The 19,923-nt window shown below is 57.8% G+C and overlaps 1 protein-coding gene across 4 annotated transcripts in view; it reads left to right on the top strand.

Annotated features, from left to right (window-relative positions):
• Positions 1-11,362: 11,362 nt before the first annotated feature.
• LOC122391066 (amyloid beta A4 precursor protein-binding family B member 1-interacting protein-like) overlaps positions 11,363-19,923 on the top strand; it is a 96,758-nt gene continuing 88,197 nt past the window's right edge. For 2 of the 4 annotated variants that reach the window (XM_043384619.1, XM_043384624.1), the window contains exon 1: positions 11,395-11,475. In XM_043384619.1, the coding sequence (XP_043240554.1) occupies positions 11,420-11,475 (56 nt within the window). In that variant the 5' untranslated portion in view covers positions 11,395-11,419. Of the gene's footprint in view, positions 11,476-19,923 lie in introns of all 4 variants that reach the window. The other 2 variants (XM_043384618.1, XM_043384625.1) reach the window with 2 other exon arrangements.

Raw genomic sequence — 19,923 nt, 5'->3', positions numbered from 1 at the left:
CACGCGTGATCGCTGACAGCCGCTGGCCACCTTGTCTTCAGCCGTTATCACACACCTGGAGCTTTGGAGGCTTCTGTCTCCGCGCAACACGAGCCATCCTATCGAAAAATACCCCGCGGTGATCGGGAATCGAACGCACTCTCTGGTAGTACTCGCGGATCGTGGGATTTCGCTAATCCGAGTCATTAGTGACACCTCACGCGTTCGGCTGATCATCAGAGGGCGGCTCGGTCGTGGGGCAGCGGCGAGTCGCCATCAACTAGTGCTGTCAGCACGTTCGGTACGGAGATATATCTCAGGCCGACCCAGGCCAGGTGGTCAGGCCCAAGAGCGTTTCTAGTGAGCAAGCTTAATTATCTCTTCATCAAATGTGTGGGGTTAATTACTGCTGTGCGGCGGAACGTAGACCTCTCAGCTGCTCCATCACTTGTGAGGAATGTCAGTGTGTCCGAGATGAGCATCAGATGCGGAACGACACGATTTCAGGTCCGGCGTCGGTGTGGCTCCTAATCGGTCCATCGGGCGCTACTTTCCACCGGGTCGTCGTGACTGCGACGGTATCATTTGTCAGAGACGGGTGGGCACGGCGGAGGGTTAGCCCGACCCTCCTCCGATCGTGGAGACACTTGTCTTATACCAGATCAGTCGGATATCGGGGATGGTCAGTCACATACAGATACCGCGCCGGGGATCAGAAGGTTCGTCGCTACAATATTGGATGTGTCTTTATGTGAGGCTGCGCTTTTAACCCGCGCACCGACGGGGGGGGGGCGGATATCCGCCCCCCCTGAGGTTTTTCGCAAATAGCGGAAAAACCGCGGCGCGTAGCGCCGCGAAATTTGGTATGACTATACCTTCATCTATTTTACACATGGTGTGCAAGTTTGAACCTCCTACCTTTTAAGGTCAGGTCACCAGGTCACTTTGAATGACCCAACCTCAAGTCACTTTTTTGCAACTTTGTCACCATGCCAGAGCTACAGTAGATGTCGGAGGCCTTTGAAAGTCTCAGGATATTATTAGTTCATTAGTAGCTAAAATTTGTATATCTCGGAATTTTGATATCGGTGACCTAAGGTCAGGTCAATTTCGCGACCTCCCCATTATAAGTCAATGGGGGAAAAATCAACTCCCTGTTTTTACCACTAAAACGGGTCGGAATGGCCCCATATACCATACATGACTTCATATACGATCAACCTTCACTACCTTGAGGTCTGTTTTGCTGTTGGGCAGCTGTGAGGTCATGTGACGTCATCAAAGGTCACCAAAGGTTTTTGGCCAATAACTCCGTACAGGAACAAGATACAGACGCGTGGATGGTCTCATTGTGTTCAGCTCGTCAAGACGCATCGAATGATATACATGATGACCTCGAGGTCACGTGACCTGAGGTCAACCTTTGACCTTGACCTTTCGAGGTCAACATATATATCATTCGATGCGGATTGACGAGAGGATCACGATGATGCCCTTAGGTTGTTCCTATCTCGACTAATTCGAAAGTTATTCGAGAAAAACTCTCTCCATATCTAGCGCCGCCATTTTGACTTTTTCGACCCCTGTGACGTCATCTTTGACCTGACCTGAAAATGACCTTTGTAAAAATTGTAGATCTTGACCGTGCGTATCCGATGCCGTTTACCGCTTGTCGCTATCTTGCTTCGTTCTCGAGATCTCAGGGGGGGGGGCGGTCATCCGCCCCCCCCCCCGTCGGTGCGAAGTTGGCGCAGACCCCCGTCGGTGCGCGGGTTAAGAGCGTTTCTCCATGTACTCGATGAGACAGCAAATGCTTGCGAAATGTGAAGCCATTGCCTTGAGTTCATCGGTGACATGCTGGCCAGCATGAAATTCCTGCTAAAAAACGTCCCTGCTTACAAAGCATGCATACCTATTAAACGGTTACTAATAAGGAAGCAATGGCTCTGTCTGCCAGTTGAATAATTGAACGCATTTTTCCAGCGCGCTTTCTGCGCCAAAAAATCATTATTCTATTCCTGGCCGCGTGTCTGGTTTTGTGCTCGTTTCCATCAAAGTTTTGACGACCCCGGAGATGACGTGGATGGTGGGGCCGCTCGGCCCGTATACGTGAACCGTTTTGCTCGTCCCGTCCGCGAGAGACCATTGTGGAACATCGGATACGGACGCCTCCCACGGGACATCACCGCAGCGTCATGCTAAGCTGCTTCAGTCCTGGAATATGCGGTCAGCCATCACTCAAAATGCTGTCAAAAGTCACAAATCATAAAGTTCAATGTCGTCTGTCCGATATCCTGCACATTTTTGCTGCTGTGGAGTTTTCCAAAGGTCTTATACGTTAATTGTCGAACGAAATTTGCAGGACATTGGGCTTGGTCGCTTGCAAACACACACACGCCACTTTTCAGAATCCCGATATAGCATCTTATGATTCCGCATTTTTAGCAAATCTATCATTCCCATTAAAAGCATCGCCGCTTGCAGGCTTCTTGGAACATATTCGTTTTTATCATCACCTCGTGGTCGTGCTCCGCTTGCTCTGGACCAATCATCTGAGTTAAGTGAATGTCGAGGACTGATTGCGGTCACTAGCAGCTCAACTCAGCTGCTGTGACCCCCAATAACTGTATTAGCCGCTGCATTGATCTTCCTACACCAGTGCAGCGCTGCCGGTGACTGGGTCTAGTGACGTCATTTGGTGACGTCATTGCTGTTTGATCGTTGTTTGAGAGTACACAGATCGGATTATGTTTGCACGACAGGGCAGTCACCCCGCCCACGTCTCTCTCTCTCTCTCTCTCTCTCTCTCTCTCTCTCTCTCTCTCTCTCTCTCTCTCTCTCTTCTCCCTCTCTTTCTTTATTTCTCTCTCCCCTCGCTCTCTTTTTCTCGCTCACGCCTGCTCGCTCTCCCCGGTCCCTGCTTTTGTTTGTTGTGTGTCTCTGGGGTTACAAATGTCTAAATATTCGTCTGGGGTGGTATTTGTTGACGCACCACGTTTGTCTTCCTCCTTAGTTTCCTTTTCCTCGTTCTGAGAAGGCCGTATCACCTCCGTCGGCCCGTTTTCCGCCATTCTCACTCTCCCCCATCGTCTCCGTATTTCTCTATCTGCTGAGGCTCTTCGATAACGTCCGGCACCACCTGCGATCGGACCTCTTCCCCCACCCAATCTCCCGGTGCGGTACCCTGGGGGCCTCTCCCGCCCTCCGCGCCGCCGCCTCTGTCCCCGCCCCGCCCCCACCGCCGCCGCCTCCTTCGGTAGGTATCTCCAGCTGGCAGAGTCCAAACATCAAGCAGCTTGGATGAATAGCTCTGAAAACGCTTTCTAGTGTTTGAAACCTTGATGTGGAGCGTCTTTGGCACCTTCCGGTATCTCAACCGTCACCTTCAGAACTTTTTTCACTCGATATCTCAGTTGGACCATTCAGAGGTCGCGGGGTCGCGGGACGTCTTCCCGAGCCGCCCCGCCGCTCCGCCGCCGCCCTCCGTCGCCACCGACGATGCCCTCCGTCGCCGCCGACGATGCCGACGGGGCGGCGGCGGTGAGTCATCTCAGCTGATCGAGCGGGCTGCCGCAGCCCGTCGGAGGCTGCGGCGGTGACTCACCCTCCCGTGACGTCAGAGGGAGCTCCGCGGAAATGACCCGCCGGGGGGGGGGGGGGGGGAGGGAGGGCATCGCGTCGGCTCCGACGGTCCCAATGCCTCCGTGGCATAATCTGGACAGTTCGGTGAGCAGTTTTCTGTGTCGTTGTCTGGCCCTTTGTTGGGTTGTTTTCAGCAAGATGACGTGGATGTCTGTCGGGTCCGAGATGAATTGATCTCCATTTGTCTGGAGACAATCCCCTCGGCATCGTCTGGCGTGAGTGATAAACTACGATCACTACACTGATAAAGTTATGACATACTGAGTGGAAAATTACTCACCCGTATCGACCATTGCCTCTGGCGACCCCACTGGTGACCCCATCCATAACGATGCTACTCATGCGTGGCGCACAGGCCGACCGTCTCAGCCGGCCATGGATCTTGGAGCACGACTGGCGGGCAGTCACGATGGTTACCGATTGTTGGGCGGTTTAATCAGACCCCTCGGCGGCTCCTGGGCGGCCGCCAGACGGGGGCGGGGGCGGGGGCGGGTCAGTGGGTGGTGATTGGGACCGGCAGTCGTGTGACCACCACTACCGACGAACCATCTCGTCCCGGTCCTGATTGACGTGAGCCTGGCCAGGCTCTGGACGTAATTCATTAGCGAGCGCAGGCTGTGGTCCCTGATTGTCCGCCTGTCCGTCTGTCCGTCTGTCCGTCTGTCCGTCTGTCCGTCTGTCCGTCTGTCCGTCTGTCCCGATCTGTCCGTCTGCCCGTCTGTCCGTCTATCCATCTGTCCGTCTGTCCGTCTGTCCGTCTGTCCGTCTATCCATCTGTCCGTCTGCCCGGCTGCCCGTCTGCCCGTCTGTTCGAATCGAGAAACAGCACTGAGCTACCAGGAGCAAACGCCACCGCCGCCGCTGCCGTCGCTCCGCCGTCGCCGCCCGGAACCGGTCGGCCCCAATGCATGGAAATTCACGCCGGCTGGCGATAGGATCGTGGTCCCGGATGAGTGTCGGACTGCGGCGAACACAGAGCTCGCCGGGCTGGTCGCTGGGCAGAGCCACCGCCGCCGCCGAGTTGCAGTGTATGGTAATGGAGCGAGCTACCGAACTGATTCGGCCAGGCTGCAGTGGGGAGATGCATACTCGTACATGGTTGCAGACTTTGGTTGGGGACATCGCGAGGGTCTTTATGTCGGCTGCGGGTGAAAACTGAGTGGTGACCCTGACGCTTGCCATGGTGAGCTGAAAAGGTTGTGATTGATACTGGGGTGCAGGGGATTATGTATAGGTCATTGTCAGATTGGGTGGCATCAATAATCACTGGAGAGTCGTTATCAATCCCTAACAGGCTGGAAGTTCCGACTGGATGCTGATTAGAGGTTGATGGAAGCTCGCTGAAAGCCCTGAGGACCGTACTATTATTTGTCTGACGATTGTCAATGCCTCCGGGTGCCTCCGGGTGCCTCCGGGTGCCGTGCAGAGTCGGACGGGTCTTTCCGGGTCCGGATAGCGCCGAACTGTTCCTCCGGGTCCGGGTGGAGCGGGCGGGCCATCCAGAGCCGCTCCCAGGGGCGTCGGCGGCAGGCTGGTGGCGCTCCCCGGCGGGCCAGCCTCGCTGTTTGTCAGCGCTATTGACAGAGACACAGCCTGCTCTGTCCGGGCGCTGGCAGCGGCCGTCGGCCCCCGGAACTACAAACTGGTATGTGCCGGCCGCATTGATTAGAACCCGTCCGAGCGGCGCGGCCGGCTGGGCTCACTTCAGTCCCTATGCAGATATTCCTGCTGTGATTAGGTTCCTGTTAGTCGGCGCCGTTACCGACTGTGGGCCGTTGTACTGAACACGCTAGGACTACTGACCAAGGACAGCTGGGCGTCTTTGTTACACGGCGCCTTGGCGCCGGTGATCTGATGTTTCGATATTACCTGTATATGGCTATTGGCTGTGCGCATTGATGACAAAGGCTCAGGTGCGAAGCGTATTCTTCCGCTGTAGCTGTAGACAAACACTCGTTTATGTTGGATCTCTTTCCCGACACACCTGGTCCCCGCCCAGCATCCTGCACAAGCGCTCCCCCATCTCTAATGATGACAATCTAATCTGGCGATGGCGTGCGCCGCCCCGTTCGGCTGACCGTTCGTCCACCGGCACAGGACGGTCCGAGCCGCAGCGCTCCCCTCGTCTGTCCGAGCTGAAATGGATCGCGCGCCGGCCCGCAGTTGGAATTAGTTTACGCCCCTTCGGGCAGCGCGGTGCGGTCGGCGCGGCGTTGGAAATAAGGCGACCTGAGGTGGAACTACAACGGTAGGTGGTGGACATACAACATCCAGGAGCCACCAAACAACGTCCTGTAGGGCCCTTCAACAGACCGGAATGGCCTTACAACGTCCCACGGTGGCCCTACAATGTCTGTATATATGTCCTTCCCAAAGGTCTAAAGGTTCTCTCCCCGTCACTGTCGCCTTGCTGGGCCGGTGCAACAAATAAAAACAATGCCAGTGAGTCCTCAGCGGCAGTGATGGCCTTCTGGAGAACCGATCGACAGACCCGCAGGGTCAACGGATCGACAGCCGCTTCCAACGAATCGCCGAAGCGACCGATCTGATGAAATAGTGCGCCGAGGCCCGGCTGTCCTTCCTTTTCAGAAGCGATGGAGACGCCGCCAATGTTTATTCAATTAGCACGGACGGCGGCCCGATAAGGCTGAACGATGTGGCCGGCTGTCGATTGGATGGCTGAGGTAGGCTGCCCGGACAGGGCGCAGTCCAGTAGCTGTTGATTTGTTGCCATTTATGTCTGACTGGCGTCTTTGCACCCTTTCGGCGGGTCGAGCAATCTGCACAGTGCTCGGTGCACTCACCGTTCTTGCACGATTCCAGTGCACAAGTGCATCGGGTGCTCACCGTCTTTCGCTGGAACTCATGGCGAGGATTTAGACCGTGTTGATACAGGGATCAGAGGACGTGCATGCTCGGTCTGAAATGCGATTTATATTGTCACATGACTGCATTGACGAACGGTGGACGTGCAGATTGCAAACAACAGTGAGCCGTAACAGACTGAGGCTGCAGACTGCCGAGTGGAGCACTGCAACACCGTCCCTCTGTTAGGTTCCAAGAAGTCATGTCAGAGTGCGGCCACCGCTGACAGTCGTCTTTGACGGACTGTCAATGGCAGGCTGTTGCTGAGCGACGCCCCTGTGACCGAACTCAGTGGAGAGGCGTGCTCAAAATTCGAACACTAGGAGCCCGAGTTCAAAGTTCAACGTTCGCTGTTCATATTTCAATCGTTTGGTGTTTGACGTTTTAAAACGTCAGAACTGTCAGTTTCAGCGTACGTCAGAGCTGTGTCCGTATGACGTTGTCTGAAAGCGACCTTCCCAGCTCTGTTGGACTGTTTTCCCCGTGTGTCGGTGCATGTTTTCCGCAGCTGGTGCACTAACCTTGTCAGTTCAGCCATGGACTACAACTGCGTGACATACACAGCCCACATGACGGTGCAACCTTGCAACTTAGCACTGCTCCCAGGCCCAGATCAACGAACTCGTACAAAACAGAACCAATCAAGTGCTCCATTTAAACCCAACGGAACAGGAGACTCCTATCTCCCTCGAACGTTGCCGAGCCCTGCGGGAGATTACCATAGAAAACAGCATCGTTTCTGACCGGGTTATCGATATACCTTCCCTATCGATGACGCGTGGTTACGGACGACCCTCATTATCGATATGACCGCATTATCGACGCCGCCGAGCTATGATAATTAGCGTTTGCGGTGCGCGGGGGCGGCAGTTACCGATTGGTTAATTTGTCGTGACAGGTCTCCGTCCACGGGTCGTGCGGGCCGGGGAGGAACGCGGCATTCGTGGCGACGTCGGGGCGCCAGCGCGGTAATGGATCGAGATGAAAAGTGGCGCGATGGTGGCGATAGGGCGTAATTGGGCGCCGGCCGCCCCCGCCCCCGCCCCCGCCCTGGCCGGTCGTGACCTGCCGCTGGAGCGGACAGAGTGGCTGGAGCGTCACGTATAGAGTGTCTGGGTGACCTGTGGCAGCGAGCCCCAGACATTCCACATGACCACACTCTACAGCCGACCCCTGATGTGAGAAAGTCGAGCACATTCATTCTCACCACGTCCTGGCTCGGGACGGGCCAGGTGGTTGTTAACGTAATGAAGCGTGCCGAGTTACAGGCGATGTTAATTAATATAATCACCCTTCGTACATCACTGCGCCACTTTAGATCTCACTCAATTACGTCAGCTCCGCCCTCTTTCATCGGAACAACAGTTCTGTCGACACAGTCCTCTTCAGTCTTTATTCTTCATTGGTTAGCCAGTGTGCCAAATCTTTGCCACTGCACTGACTCAACTCACTTGTGATCTTCTCGCGGTTGTACTTTTCTTCTTATTCGTTTCCTTTTTCTTCTTTGATCTTTTTTACTTTTATTTTCCTCCTCCTCCTCCTCCTCCTCCTCCTCCTCCTCCTCCCGCCCCAATATAGCACATTGCTTGCAGATGAGCGCTTTGCCCGGTAATGGATAAATTGATGAAGGCGATCTGTGACACTGCACGCGGCTCGCGGCTGACACTAACCGGGGCGCCAGTGCTGGCTGTGGCAGGGCGGGGCCGGTCAGAGGTCAGGAGCTGGCGCCGCTGGCGGTCACGGCTAACCAAGTTACGGCAGTGACACACCGCAGACTGACACGGCCGCTGGCAGTGGCTCCGGTGGGGGGTCACGGTGGGGGGGGGGGCAGCTGGGCTTGTGGAGTGGGCCGCGGGTCCTACACACGAATCGATAAAATGTTCAACGATCTCCAGTAACTTACAAATATATATTTCACCGAGTTTTATTGGTAGCATAGTGTCAACCCGTGGACGGTAGTGCTTGTATGAATTTGTTTGAATTGAAACAGTTAGGTATGCGTCTGCAGTTTTTGCTTTCGACCGTTCGTTTTTCATTGCTGCCGTCTCCGTCTTGGCACTACATACGCCGCTCCAACATTTCTCCAACTACGCCCACTGCCCAGCACACTTCTCCGCCGTCCGTGGCCGCCGCGCGTCTGCCGTCGTCGTTGATGTGAGCCGCCCCGCCGTATTACACCTGGCCCGTGCCGCTGATGGTCGACTCGCTGCCGCTGATGGCCGCCCTGATGGTCCCCGTGGCGTGCCGCGCTCTCGCAAACCCCGCATATTGTTTCAGAGGCGCCGAGTAGGCCGTAGAAACGGCGGCGCGGTGGTGGTGGTACGCACCGCCCGGACCGGGGTGGATGTTCCGTTTCTTCCAGCAGTGATAGGCATATGATTCGACAGATGCCGGTGATTTTGAAATATGTGGGAATAGTGGCGCAGAGGTATGTGGTATTGTTATTCAGTGAGAGACGTTGGTATCGTTTCACTTATAATGTGAATAATGAATATCGTGTCTGGAAACGGGATGCCTCTTTGATCGGATGAGTCTTTAATTAAATGGCGCCGACTGACTGTTGTAATTTTGAGTTACTTTATTTTTACGCATATATGCCGTTTCAAAACCCAAGAATCGATTAGCTTTTATGTGCTCAAGCCGCTGCAGAGCGCCTTTAATCGTCACCACCATTTCGTTAAAAAGCCGAGTACGCAACAGTTTGAGCTTTTATTTTTGGGATCTCAAAAGAGGTTGAGTAGCCTGAACGGAAGTGGTGTTGGCACACAAGGCAACCCTTACAGTGCACTATCCGCCCTAATCACTCCCGGCTCGGATGCCGCCCGGGCTACCAAAGCTGACCGCCGCGCGAAACCGAAGCAGCTCGGGCATGTGATGTTCCGTGCAAACCGGTCGATTTCCCACTGGATTTCCGTGAAGATGAGGGCCGGCGCGGTATTGCGTGCTGGATTTCGGGTCCGCCCTTCACCCTGCCACAATGCCGTCTTGCGAGAACCGACCGGGACCAGGCTGCAGTTCGCGGAGCAGGCCCGGTAACCTTCGCTGTGGATATTAGGCAGAACTACATTATGCAAGGCATACAAAGGCATACCTTTGGCCATATATGTAGGTACATCTACATTCCTGCGGTTCTGTCTTGCGATACGTTATAAGCTGTCGATTAACATAAGCTGTTTAATTAGTTGCTGATGATTTCCGAGGAACATTTCCCATTCATACACAGATATGTGTTCTAGAAACCAGTTTGATGTACCTATTTATCTTTGTGTAGGTAGGTACTGTGTAACAGTTGTTATGCATTAAGTAAAACATTCGTCGCGCTATCTTGATATCATTCTTTCTATGCAGCATAATTTGTAAGCATAAATTAGCCAAACCTTGTTAATTATCGTGCAGCAACAATGCCTTCCTTTCATATCGTACGCAATGCCTCCTTGATTTTTGCCAGAATCCTTGTCTACAAATATCAGTATAACGCCAAACCAAAGCCGGTTATTCTTCAATCATCTACAATCAGCTCACCCGAAGCTCGCACCCTTCCCCTCCTCCCCTCCCTCCTGCTCCCTTTCAGAGCACCTCTCGGCAGCAACATCCGTCTTCTGCCGTCTGTCGGCCGATACCCTCTCCGCGGCCCCTGCCCCCGGGGTTTGTGACCGCAGCCGGGGCCACCTCTCCGACCAGCTATTCTCGGCATGGAGATACCGGCATCCAGAGCCTATCTGATGCCCACGCGGACATGGATAGAGGCCGTCTGGGGGCCAGAATTTGGAGACATGCTCAGATTGACCTCTCCACTTGGTGACAGCCCCGAATCCGTGTTGTTCTGCAGGCTGCATGGTTTCTAGAGGGTGTGTCTGATGCTATATCTGACCAAAGATGACGGCGATGACAGTATTCTGTACTCGAAAATGCACTCGTGTCTGCCGATCGGCTCGCGGCCTTCCGCGGCTGTCCGGGAGCCGTGTTTGGTCGGTCCCGGACCCGGCCGAGGGCGGCTCCCAGTCCGGTTTGTGTCCCTGGCCGGCGGCCTTCTGAAGGTCGCGGACGGGGGAGGCGAGGGGTGCGGTGTGCAGCGACCGTGACGGATGTTTGGTGCAAGCAGAAGTCACGCAGCCGACACGGACGAGTGCACCGTATTGCCCCGGCCTTTCCAGAACTTTGGGACTGCACTTCCATCGCCTCCAGACCACATCCGTCTTGGTTTTGACTTTTGAGACGATATCATCGACGTTTGACCTCAGGGAGTTTACCCAATGCTTGCCAAAGGTTGACTTGGTCAATATCAGTGGCAGCGGTTGAGGTTTCCTCAGCGGCCCACCCACATTCCTGTCGGAAGGAAGGTGGGACTTGGGAGCAGCTGTTGTACTCGTATCACTGTCCCGCAGGAATTAGCCGCCAGCTGTGTCCTAGCCGGGGACTGACCTCGGTGCTCAGACTCCGCCGCCGCCCTGTCCCGCCACCCGTCCCACCGTCGCCGCCGCCCTTTGGAGCGGTCGATACCTCAAGTCGGGCTGACTCAGGACACATGACCAGCTCTTGTTACAGGGTCCCCGCGGAATGCCACTGGGCGCCCCGAACGCCACTGCGGGGAGCCGGCACGTGCCAGCGCTGGATGCGCGGTAGGTATTTGCCTCCCTCTGGTCCGCGTCCCCTGTGAACCCGGCAGATGCTCCGTCGGTCATCGTTACTGACGCGACGCCGCGTGGTGCCGTCACCCTGCCGCGGCGCGTGCTTCCCGACAGGGAGCGCTCGCTAATCACCAGACTCACCCCTCTCCGGTGCCAAGTTCATGGCTGTTGTGAGCGTCTGTTGTGGACCGCGGCAGGGGTGGCTGTTTCCCGTGCCAGGGCCAGGCGGCACGGGGAAACTCCAGTCCAGATCAGTACCCCCTCAGAGGAGGTGCGGAGCAGAGCCGTGCGGTGTTGGTGAGCAGATGAAGCCACTGCCGGTCGGAGAGGGAGTCCTGTTTGCCGTCGTCGGTGTCCGCAGGTATTTGTGCCGGGGGATGGAGGAATTATTGGGGATCGGCGCGGCTCGGAGGCGACTAATGGTATTGGCGAGATTGGGTGGTGGTGAGACAGCTGGCAGCCGCGCGACGGACCGGTCGATCTTCGATCCGCGATCTTCGATCAACGATTGACGATCGACATAGCGTGATCTGTGCTTCTCGCGTCAGTTGGCGCCTTTGTGAAGTCCACCAAGCTCATCACTTTCAGGGAGTGAGTGCTTCCTGGCGCCATGCAGTCGAAAGGTTGTTATGACTGTCGGCTACACGGCTTTTGAGATGTGTGGGTGTTATGAAGATGTCTGTTTGGATTCACGCTTGTTGAACAGTGTTGGGGTTGGCCCGGTCCGCGGCGCGCGAAGTGACACTCATTTGTCACTCGCTGGCAATGCTCCCGTTGTGGAGAGATCGTTCCTCGTTTCATTCCCGTCACGCTTTTTAAACCACCGAGGTCTTATTTTCGTCCAAGTGATTCTAGTTAGCATGGGACCGAATTAGACGACATACATGTTCAATAGTCAATACCTTAGGTTTCGCAGGAGGCGCCACGTCGCTCCACGTCTCCACACCACTGCGGCGTTGAACGTGCGCTCGGGATCGATCCATCCAGTGCTCTGCGTGTCGCCCGTCCCTCGGGAGCCACCTTTATCGACCTGCCGTCGCGCTGTCCATTGTCCCCTCTTCCCTTCGGTCAGTGTCCCTCGCGCTGTCGCCACCCCGCCGCCCTTCTCCGGAAGTCCCGTCATCTCCACCGTCCGCTCTCGTCGTCGCCCCCGTTGCTCGCGTTGCCTGTCCCCGCCCGTCAGTGAACTCCAGTCATCCGAAACGGTGGCTGGCCCCGCCGTCGCCACCGTCGCCGCCGTCGCTGTCGTCGGCTGCCCGCGGTCCCCTCGACAGAAGACGTGACCCGATTACTGACCGGCCTTTCGGGTGGTTCCGCCGGCCGGGCGGCTCGGACGGCTGTCGTTAACCGGCGGCTCGATGACGGCACCCCGTCGCGTCGCTGCCCGGTGGATCGTCGCTGGCTACTACCGGCTTGCCCTTTCACCCACCGCCGTCTTGTCGTAGCCTCAGCAGTGATGAGCTGTTGTATAGTCTAATATCATGTCACAGGGCGTCAAAAAGCCACGAATTCTTCCGTGCGGACTTTGGCGAACTCACGGCCGGCTTTTGGCCGGCAGTTCAGTATTGATCGTAGATCGATCCGATCCGACAGTGTGGCGCCGGACCGAGAGGGGGCGGGCTGGGGATGGAGGTGGGGTCAGGGCCGCCCGGCGGCCTCTCAGGTCGGTCTCTCACCGTCCCGCCCTCAGCCGCCGCCCCGGGCCGCCCTTCGTCCGCCGCCCGCCCCGGCTGACCTGTGAACCAGCGCCGGCCGCGGTCAGTGCCACTGGCAGCGGAGCCCGCCCGCGGCGTCCACTGACACGACCGCACTCCCGTTAATGTGTGCGCGTGTGTAAATAGAGCCGCCTGGCTATCTGTTGCGGGCACTGACCGCCCGTCTGGGCAGGTAGGCCACTCGAGAACAGCCTCTCTGGACCCTCTCCGGCCCTCCTCGTCTTCCTGGCGCCGTACGCGGCATGCATTAAACATGACATTAGAGCGATTACACAGAGATGCTCCCCCGGCCGCCTGGGAGCGCTCTTCGCTCGGCTGAATACGAGCTCGATGGACGCACAGAGCTGAATAGCATATGCGTCGTGGGAAGATAAATACCTCATCTACGCTCCGAGTGCGCTCGGCCCTTCCTGACCCGTCCCGGCCTCTCGGTATTTCTCCGTCTGTTACAGGTATCCTACTCCAATGTGGGTGGTTGCCGGAACTGTAAGCCCTGGAACCGTATACCGTTTTCCGCTGCCGTTTTTCTCTCAGTCTCCTGAGTGGCGGTCCTCGGTCTCTGGTCCTCGGACCGTCCGTCGGCCGCCAGTCCATGGTGTTTGTTTACGGTGTCGGCGGATGCGTCTGTTTACGGCGGCCAATACCGTCCCGGCGCGGCGCTCGTCGACTTATTTATGGTCTCGCCCTGATGGATCTCCGTAATGGACGAGATACGCGCCCTGCGAACAGCCAGAGAACGTCGGACAGCCTGGAAAAGTGTGTAGGAGGTGCCCAAATTTGGCGGATTTGTCGGGAAGTAAACACACACGTAATCGATAACGGATCATTCGACACGCGTGGGAATGGGAGGTCACTATACGAGGAAATATGTGCCCTCTCTGCCCTGATATCCGGGAATTATTTGCGGTTTGAAATCCAAGATTGCTCCTTATATCTACGAATGTCTGCCGACAATAAACTTTTGTCTCCTCTTTGATCATCTCAATGCGCAGGGTTTTCATGTTTCCAAACTTTGCTGCGCTTGATAGCTGATGCTCACGTCTGCTTTTAAGCAGCAAACTTTCAATCCGGATTTGTGTTGGGTAAGAGGATGCGTTGCTCAAGATTTTGACGTCTCATTTCGGCGAATGCCTTTTAATTCCAGCCAGCACATGTCGAGCCAGCTCTTCCGGCGGCCGCTCACCTATGGCGCCGGCAGCCGACCGTACACAAATGGATCCGACGTGGCTGACACGGCACACAGATTTATCACACATTTCAACCTGATGTATACCAACACGTCACGCAACCGGCTCGACTCTGGTGGATTACATTGAAGAACCAGAGCCTTTTTGTATTATTCCGTGACCGAATTGGTACCCATGACACGAAATTGTGCTTATTTGTTTTGTGTTGGGGAGCGGCGGCCGTTCGTATCGGCCGCCGGCAGCGTGCGCCGACGCTGCAGCCTGCAGTCTCGGCCGGCCAGTGACGTAGGTGACGTGGCAGCCGCTGATTGGTCGGCGGGCGCTCAGCCCCCCTATATAAGGCGGCGCATCGGTCACCTATCCGTGCTTCTATCCTCAGGATACAGAAATCCTTTTCCTCCACGCCGCAACCCCCTTCCGGGCTGGACAGGCAACTTTATCTCATGCGGGCTGCTCCCTTGGAGCGGCACCGCTGCTCCCGAGGGAGCGCACCCCGTAGCCGGGTGCAGTGAGTGCCTTGGGGCTGGGTGGCCTGTCCTTTGGACGGGCTCAGCCCCGGCGACTCACTAGGGTGCCTGCCCAGACCAATGTCTCCCCCTAATTCCTATCATCCTTCCGGCTCTGCAATGGTCTTGTCGACCGAAAGGGCCTAACCCAACAAAACAAAAAAACCGGCGGCGGCAGTCGCTGAGCGGGTTGCTCGGCGAGAGGGGCTCGGGGCTGAGCGGTTGGCTCGCCAAGGGGAGCTCGGGGATGAGCTGGCGGACAGTTGGTCCGGCCTGATGGGCAGTCAGTGTACTAGCGTGTAATGAGCCGATGTGCATAGATTAATACATTAGTTAACTGAGCCGTGGTGTTTACCCGAGAATGCGTGTTCCGAACAACTGGCGCGGTCGGTAGGACGGTTCGGACACTAGCGGACACGCATTCGTTGGGTTGCACCATTTAAAGCAAATTTTCATTTCTATTTTATTTGGAATCGGCTCAGTAGAGTAACGTAACATGGAAAGAGAAATTTTACTTTTAGCTAACTTTGAAAATTTCACGGGGAAAGATGGACAATCATGGGGTCAGTGGTACCGGCGGTTCCGGGCGAAGACGATCGCGTTCTCTGAAGAGGATCGGCTACAGGGCCTGGTCAGCCTGCTGCAAGATGGCGCCCTGGACTATTTCGCCTTGCTGTCGGAGGAGGTCCAGAGCAACCTCCAGCAAACTGTGGCTGCACTGGAGGTCCGTTTCGGCGCAGCGAAGAAGGCGATACAGGCGCACGCTGAGCTGGCGAATATCCGGCAGCAGCCCCGTGAGGCAACGCGTGACTTCGCCGACAGGGTGCGCCAGGTTGGCCTGGAGGCATACCCAGGAGCGAGAGCCGGCGACCCGGCCGTGGAAGCGACCGTCGTCAGCCGCTTCGTGTGCGGCCTCCGTGAGGAAGCGCTGCAGACGCGGGTGCTTAGAAAAGACCCGTCCAGCCTCACCGAGGCCATGAGGATCGCGGATAAATTCCAGCAGCAGCAGGACGCACTCCGGGTCATGCGTCGGCCCATCGGGGGCGAGGTATTGGCGGTCCGGGACCGGGACGCGCCCGACACCGCCCGGCTTGACACTCTGGAGAGGGTGATTGGAGAGTTGCAGCGCACCCTTCATCGCATTGAGACGATGGAAATGCGGGACGCGTACCGCACGGGACACGGGACGGGAGCCAGGAACCCCCAACGTGGGCCACGGAAGGCGAACAGGCGGGGTAACGGGCGCCGCTGTTTCCGTTGTAACAGCCCTGACCACTTGATCCGTGACTGTCCGGCGCGGCACGCACAGGCAAACGAGCAGGCGGGGCGGTCCTTCCCACGCGCTCATCAGCAGGCGGGCCTGGAGTGGGCGGAGCGCCCCCGTGGTCCGTCTGAGGAGGCCGGCGGATGGACGCCTTTCTGTCGCGGGTGCAGCCGTGGGGGTCAGCGATGGGCGGGACGCCCGCCTGCCCCGGCGACTGCGGCCGTGGGCATGCCTGCCAGCCCGACAATGGGGGGCCCCACAGCGCACGCGGGTCACTGGCAGCGGGGGAACACACCGGCAGCGGAGTGCGGCCGTGAGTGGCAGCGGAGGGTGGCTGACCCACCTGCACTCTACGGTCCACCCACCGCGGGGCAGCCCAAACACACGGGGGGTAGTAGCGCCACACGACAGTGGGAAGGGTGCCCCCACATCTGCGGTCACGCCCGCGGGAACGCCGAGGTCATGTCACGCCAGCCCCCGGGAACCACACCGTCGATCGTGTGCACGGTAGGGTCAGAGCCGGCGGGCAGCGAGGCTCCGCCAACATCCCAACCCCCGCTCGATGGAAGCGGGCATCGCGAGCAGCCGGGGACCGCGAACTCCGGTTTGGCAAGGCGCTGCTCACAGGTTTGCGCGCGGGCAGTGGCCCTGGTGACTTGCACCGCTCGGGCCGTCTTCAAGTCAGCAGGACTGGACCGCTGGCGACACAGGCCAACCCCAGTGACCCCATGCGGGGACCCGGTCGAGCGCGACGGGTCCAGGACGAGCCGTTGCGGGGGCGGGCAGCCCAGCAGCGGCTGCGTCGAGGTCACAGTGACCTCGAATGGGTCGGAGGCGGAGAACGCGAGTCACTGCGAGGGCGGGTCGCCCAGCATCGACATCGCGGGCCAACCTGACCGGCAGACCGCCCAGGCCAGCGGCGAGGTCAACTCGGCTGATGAGGTGGCGGGCAGAGAAGTACGCGCCGTCAGCCGCCCAGGTGTCGACGGAGAAGCAGGTGACACCAGTCCAGTGGAGCAGAGCGACAGGCAAAGGGCCAAAGACGAGAGCCCACCGCGCATTCACGCCCAACAGTGCGTCAGTCAGGAGACGCCCTTCGACGCCTCGATGCCAGAAGAGTGTGGCAGGACAGAAGCTCGATATGCTCAGGTGGTCGACGACCTCGTCGGCATTGCCACGGCGAGCGGGCGCAGGGTAGTGGTGCCACCTTCCCGGCGCACTCGGGTGATGCAGTGGGCACACGAATCACCGACGAGCGGACACATGGGCCACCGACGCACCACGCTCAGGGTGAAACGGAACTTCGTGTGGCCCGGGATGTATAAAGACATCAGAGATCTCTGCAGGACGTGTGCCTTCTGCCAGAGGCGGGACAAGTCCGCTACATCGCCAAAGGCCCCAACAAGGACCAGACCGGTCACACAACCCAGCGAGCGCGTAGCCGGTGACAAAGTAAAACCGCGGACAGCCGTGTGGTGCGCGCGGCACCCAGTCGGTCCGTCCACGCCGTGCCGAGCGCGGTACGGGCGGCTCAGCCACCCCCCTGCACAGTATCAGGTGGGGGGGCTCGTGAGCAGTGGGGATCGCGTGCGGTGGACCCAATTGTTGGGGGAGGTTGCACATGCGAGTCGATTGGTCGAGCGCTCGAGAACGTGTTGTTAAGTTTCCTTTTAGTGTGTATGCGCGGGTTATGACGTCGCGGTGTATTGTGGTTTTTGTTGCTTTAAGGTTTTGTACATACTTGTGACATGTGAGCGGTCGCACACCTCTCTTGTGTAGGGGGTGTGTGTGTTGGGGAGCGGCGGCCGTTCGTATCGGCCGCCGGCAGCGTGCGCCGACGCTGCAGCCTGCAGTCTCGGCCGGCCAGTGACGTAGGTGACGTGGCAGCCGCTGATTGGTCGGCGGGCGCTCAGCCCCCCTATATAAGGCGGCGCATCGCCGGCGGCGGCAGTCGCTGAGCGGGTTGCTCGGCGAGAGGGGCTCGGGGCTGAGCGGTTGGCTCGCCAAGGGGAGCTCGGGGATGAGCTGGCGGACAGTTGGTCCGGCCTGATGGGCAGTCAGTGTACTAGCGTGTAATGAGCCGATGTGCATAGATTAATACATTAGTTAACTGAGCCGTGGTGTTTACCCGAGAATGCGTGTTCCGAACAATACGCGCCCTGCGAACAGCCAGAGAACGTCGGACAGCCGGGAAAAGTGTGTAGGAGGTGCCCAAATTTGGCGGATTTGGACATGTCGAGCCAGCTCTTCCGGCGGCCGCTCACCTATGGCGCCGGCAGCCGACCGTACACAAATGGATCCGACGTGGCTGACACGGCACACAGATTTATCACACATTTCAACCTGATGTATACCAACACGTCACGCAACCGGCTCGACTCTGGTGGATTACATTGAAGAACCAGAGCCTTTTTGTATTATTCCGTGACCGAATTGGTACCCATGACACGAAATTGTGCTTATTTGTTTGTGAAAGTCATGCTATTCTATAGACAGCGATTTGCTAATACGACATGATTGCGCGCTTACAAATGGTCCGAAGTTATGCGGCCAATTGCCGTGAGAACTGAGAGGTGCCGAACCCCGTGGTCATTTCTCGTTACGTAATCATCAGTCAAGAGCCTTCTACATAGAACACAATTACAGGCCAGCAGAAGGCTCGCTTACCTGAAACTGACCATTACTAGTCTCACGCAGACCCACGGCGCCATATGTCTGTTGTCTGACCACCTGAGTGGCATTGGAGGGTGATTGTACTCACCTGAAAGGTGGTTTTCGCGCCAGAAGTGTCTGCATGTGCTACTGCAGTTTACTGGCGCCGCTCAGAGGTCACCCGATGTGCCGATTCGGAGACCACCGCGCCGGTCACTTAGGTATAGGTCACCGCGGCAAAGCCGTGCGCCAGGTGCGGGTCAACGGGATCACTGTTTGCACGAGTGTCCTCATCGTTCCAGATCTGCTCGATGGCGATTTGAAGTGGAGAAAGCATTTACTAACAACGAGTGGGGCCGCTCTGTATTTTGTTGCTACATGCGAAATATCGTGTCGGGCTCTCGTGACGGCTAATCTTCAGCGAACTGAACGGTTCTGTCGGTATAATTGACATATCATTATCACTCCTTCCAAGGTCGCTGGGTTCGGCCGGCTCCGGAGCGCCCTCAACCCACCCTTCCCTGACGGACGGTGCCGAGTGATAGTTGCGGTCCGGTGGGCGCCGGCGCCAGCTCCGTCTGGGCGCGCCGACCTTGCACGCGGCTCTGTCGCCGGGCTGACGGCCGTCAGTGCTGGATGACGGGCCGTCATCGCTGGGTGACGGGCCGTCATCGCTGGACTGACGAGCTGCAGTCTCTGTTTGGCGCCGGCTCGGCGAGCGACATCTCCCTGCCGCCTCTGGCGCCCAATGCTGACCCTGTGTACACAGCGCCGGGCCGATAGTGTCGCCGGGGGCTGTGCGAGAGCTCTGCTGCATGCCGGCGCCGCACGGCCGCTCTGCAGTCGCGCTCATGAATGACGAGCATGGCTCGGTGGGCTGGTGTAAATCCCGTGCCTGGCGCCTCTCTGGCGTGGCTCTGAAGTCACGGGGTCTGCTCGCTACCCGTTCCCGATCACCGGACAGTTGGCACGTTCGCGCTATGCTCCATTAGCATTGCATACCGGCGCAACGCTGCCAGCTTGCTTTGAAGGCCGTCGGCGCACATTGCACTACGCGCCGTGCCTTCCCGGGGGTACGCAGCGGCGTGCGTTCAACGCGTCGGTCGGGGTTAACCGGCGCGAAATATCGCCATTAGCACGCCCTAAAGAGCGCCATAACGATCTCCCGAGGGAGCTGATTAAGTCGAAGCTGGCGTGCCGACGGCCCAGCAGTAGGTCGTATGCTTTGTGAACATCAATAATTACACGCGCAATGGACGCGCGGCGGGGTCGCTCGCTGGCGGTTCACAATCAGGCATCTGGCCTGGGGGACGTGCGTGGCCTTCAGTGTCCGTACCGTCGGCGAGGAGGGCTGGACGAAGGGGGAGGGTACTGGGGACGTCAGTTCGACGCCGGGCGCATCTGCCGCCCAGGCGTCACCAGATGCGACGGTGAGCAGCCTGCCAGCCCATTTCCGCCCCTCCCCCGTCCCCCCGCTCGCGCACG

Source organism: Amphibalanus amphitrite, unplaced genomic scaffold (assembly GCF_019059575.1).
Source record: "Amphibalanus amphitrite isolate SeventyFive unplaced genomic scaffold, NRLGWU_Aamphi_draft 000420F_arrow, whole genome shotgun sequence".
Classification (NCBI taxonomy): Eukaryota; Metazoa; Arthropoda; class Thecostraca; order Balanomorpha; family Balanidae; genus Amphibalanus; species Amphibalanus amphitrite.
The sequence above is the reverse complement of the archived record's forward strand: the minus strand, read 5'-3'. Positions and strand labels throughout refer to the sequence as shown.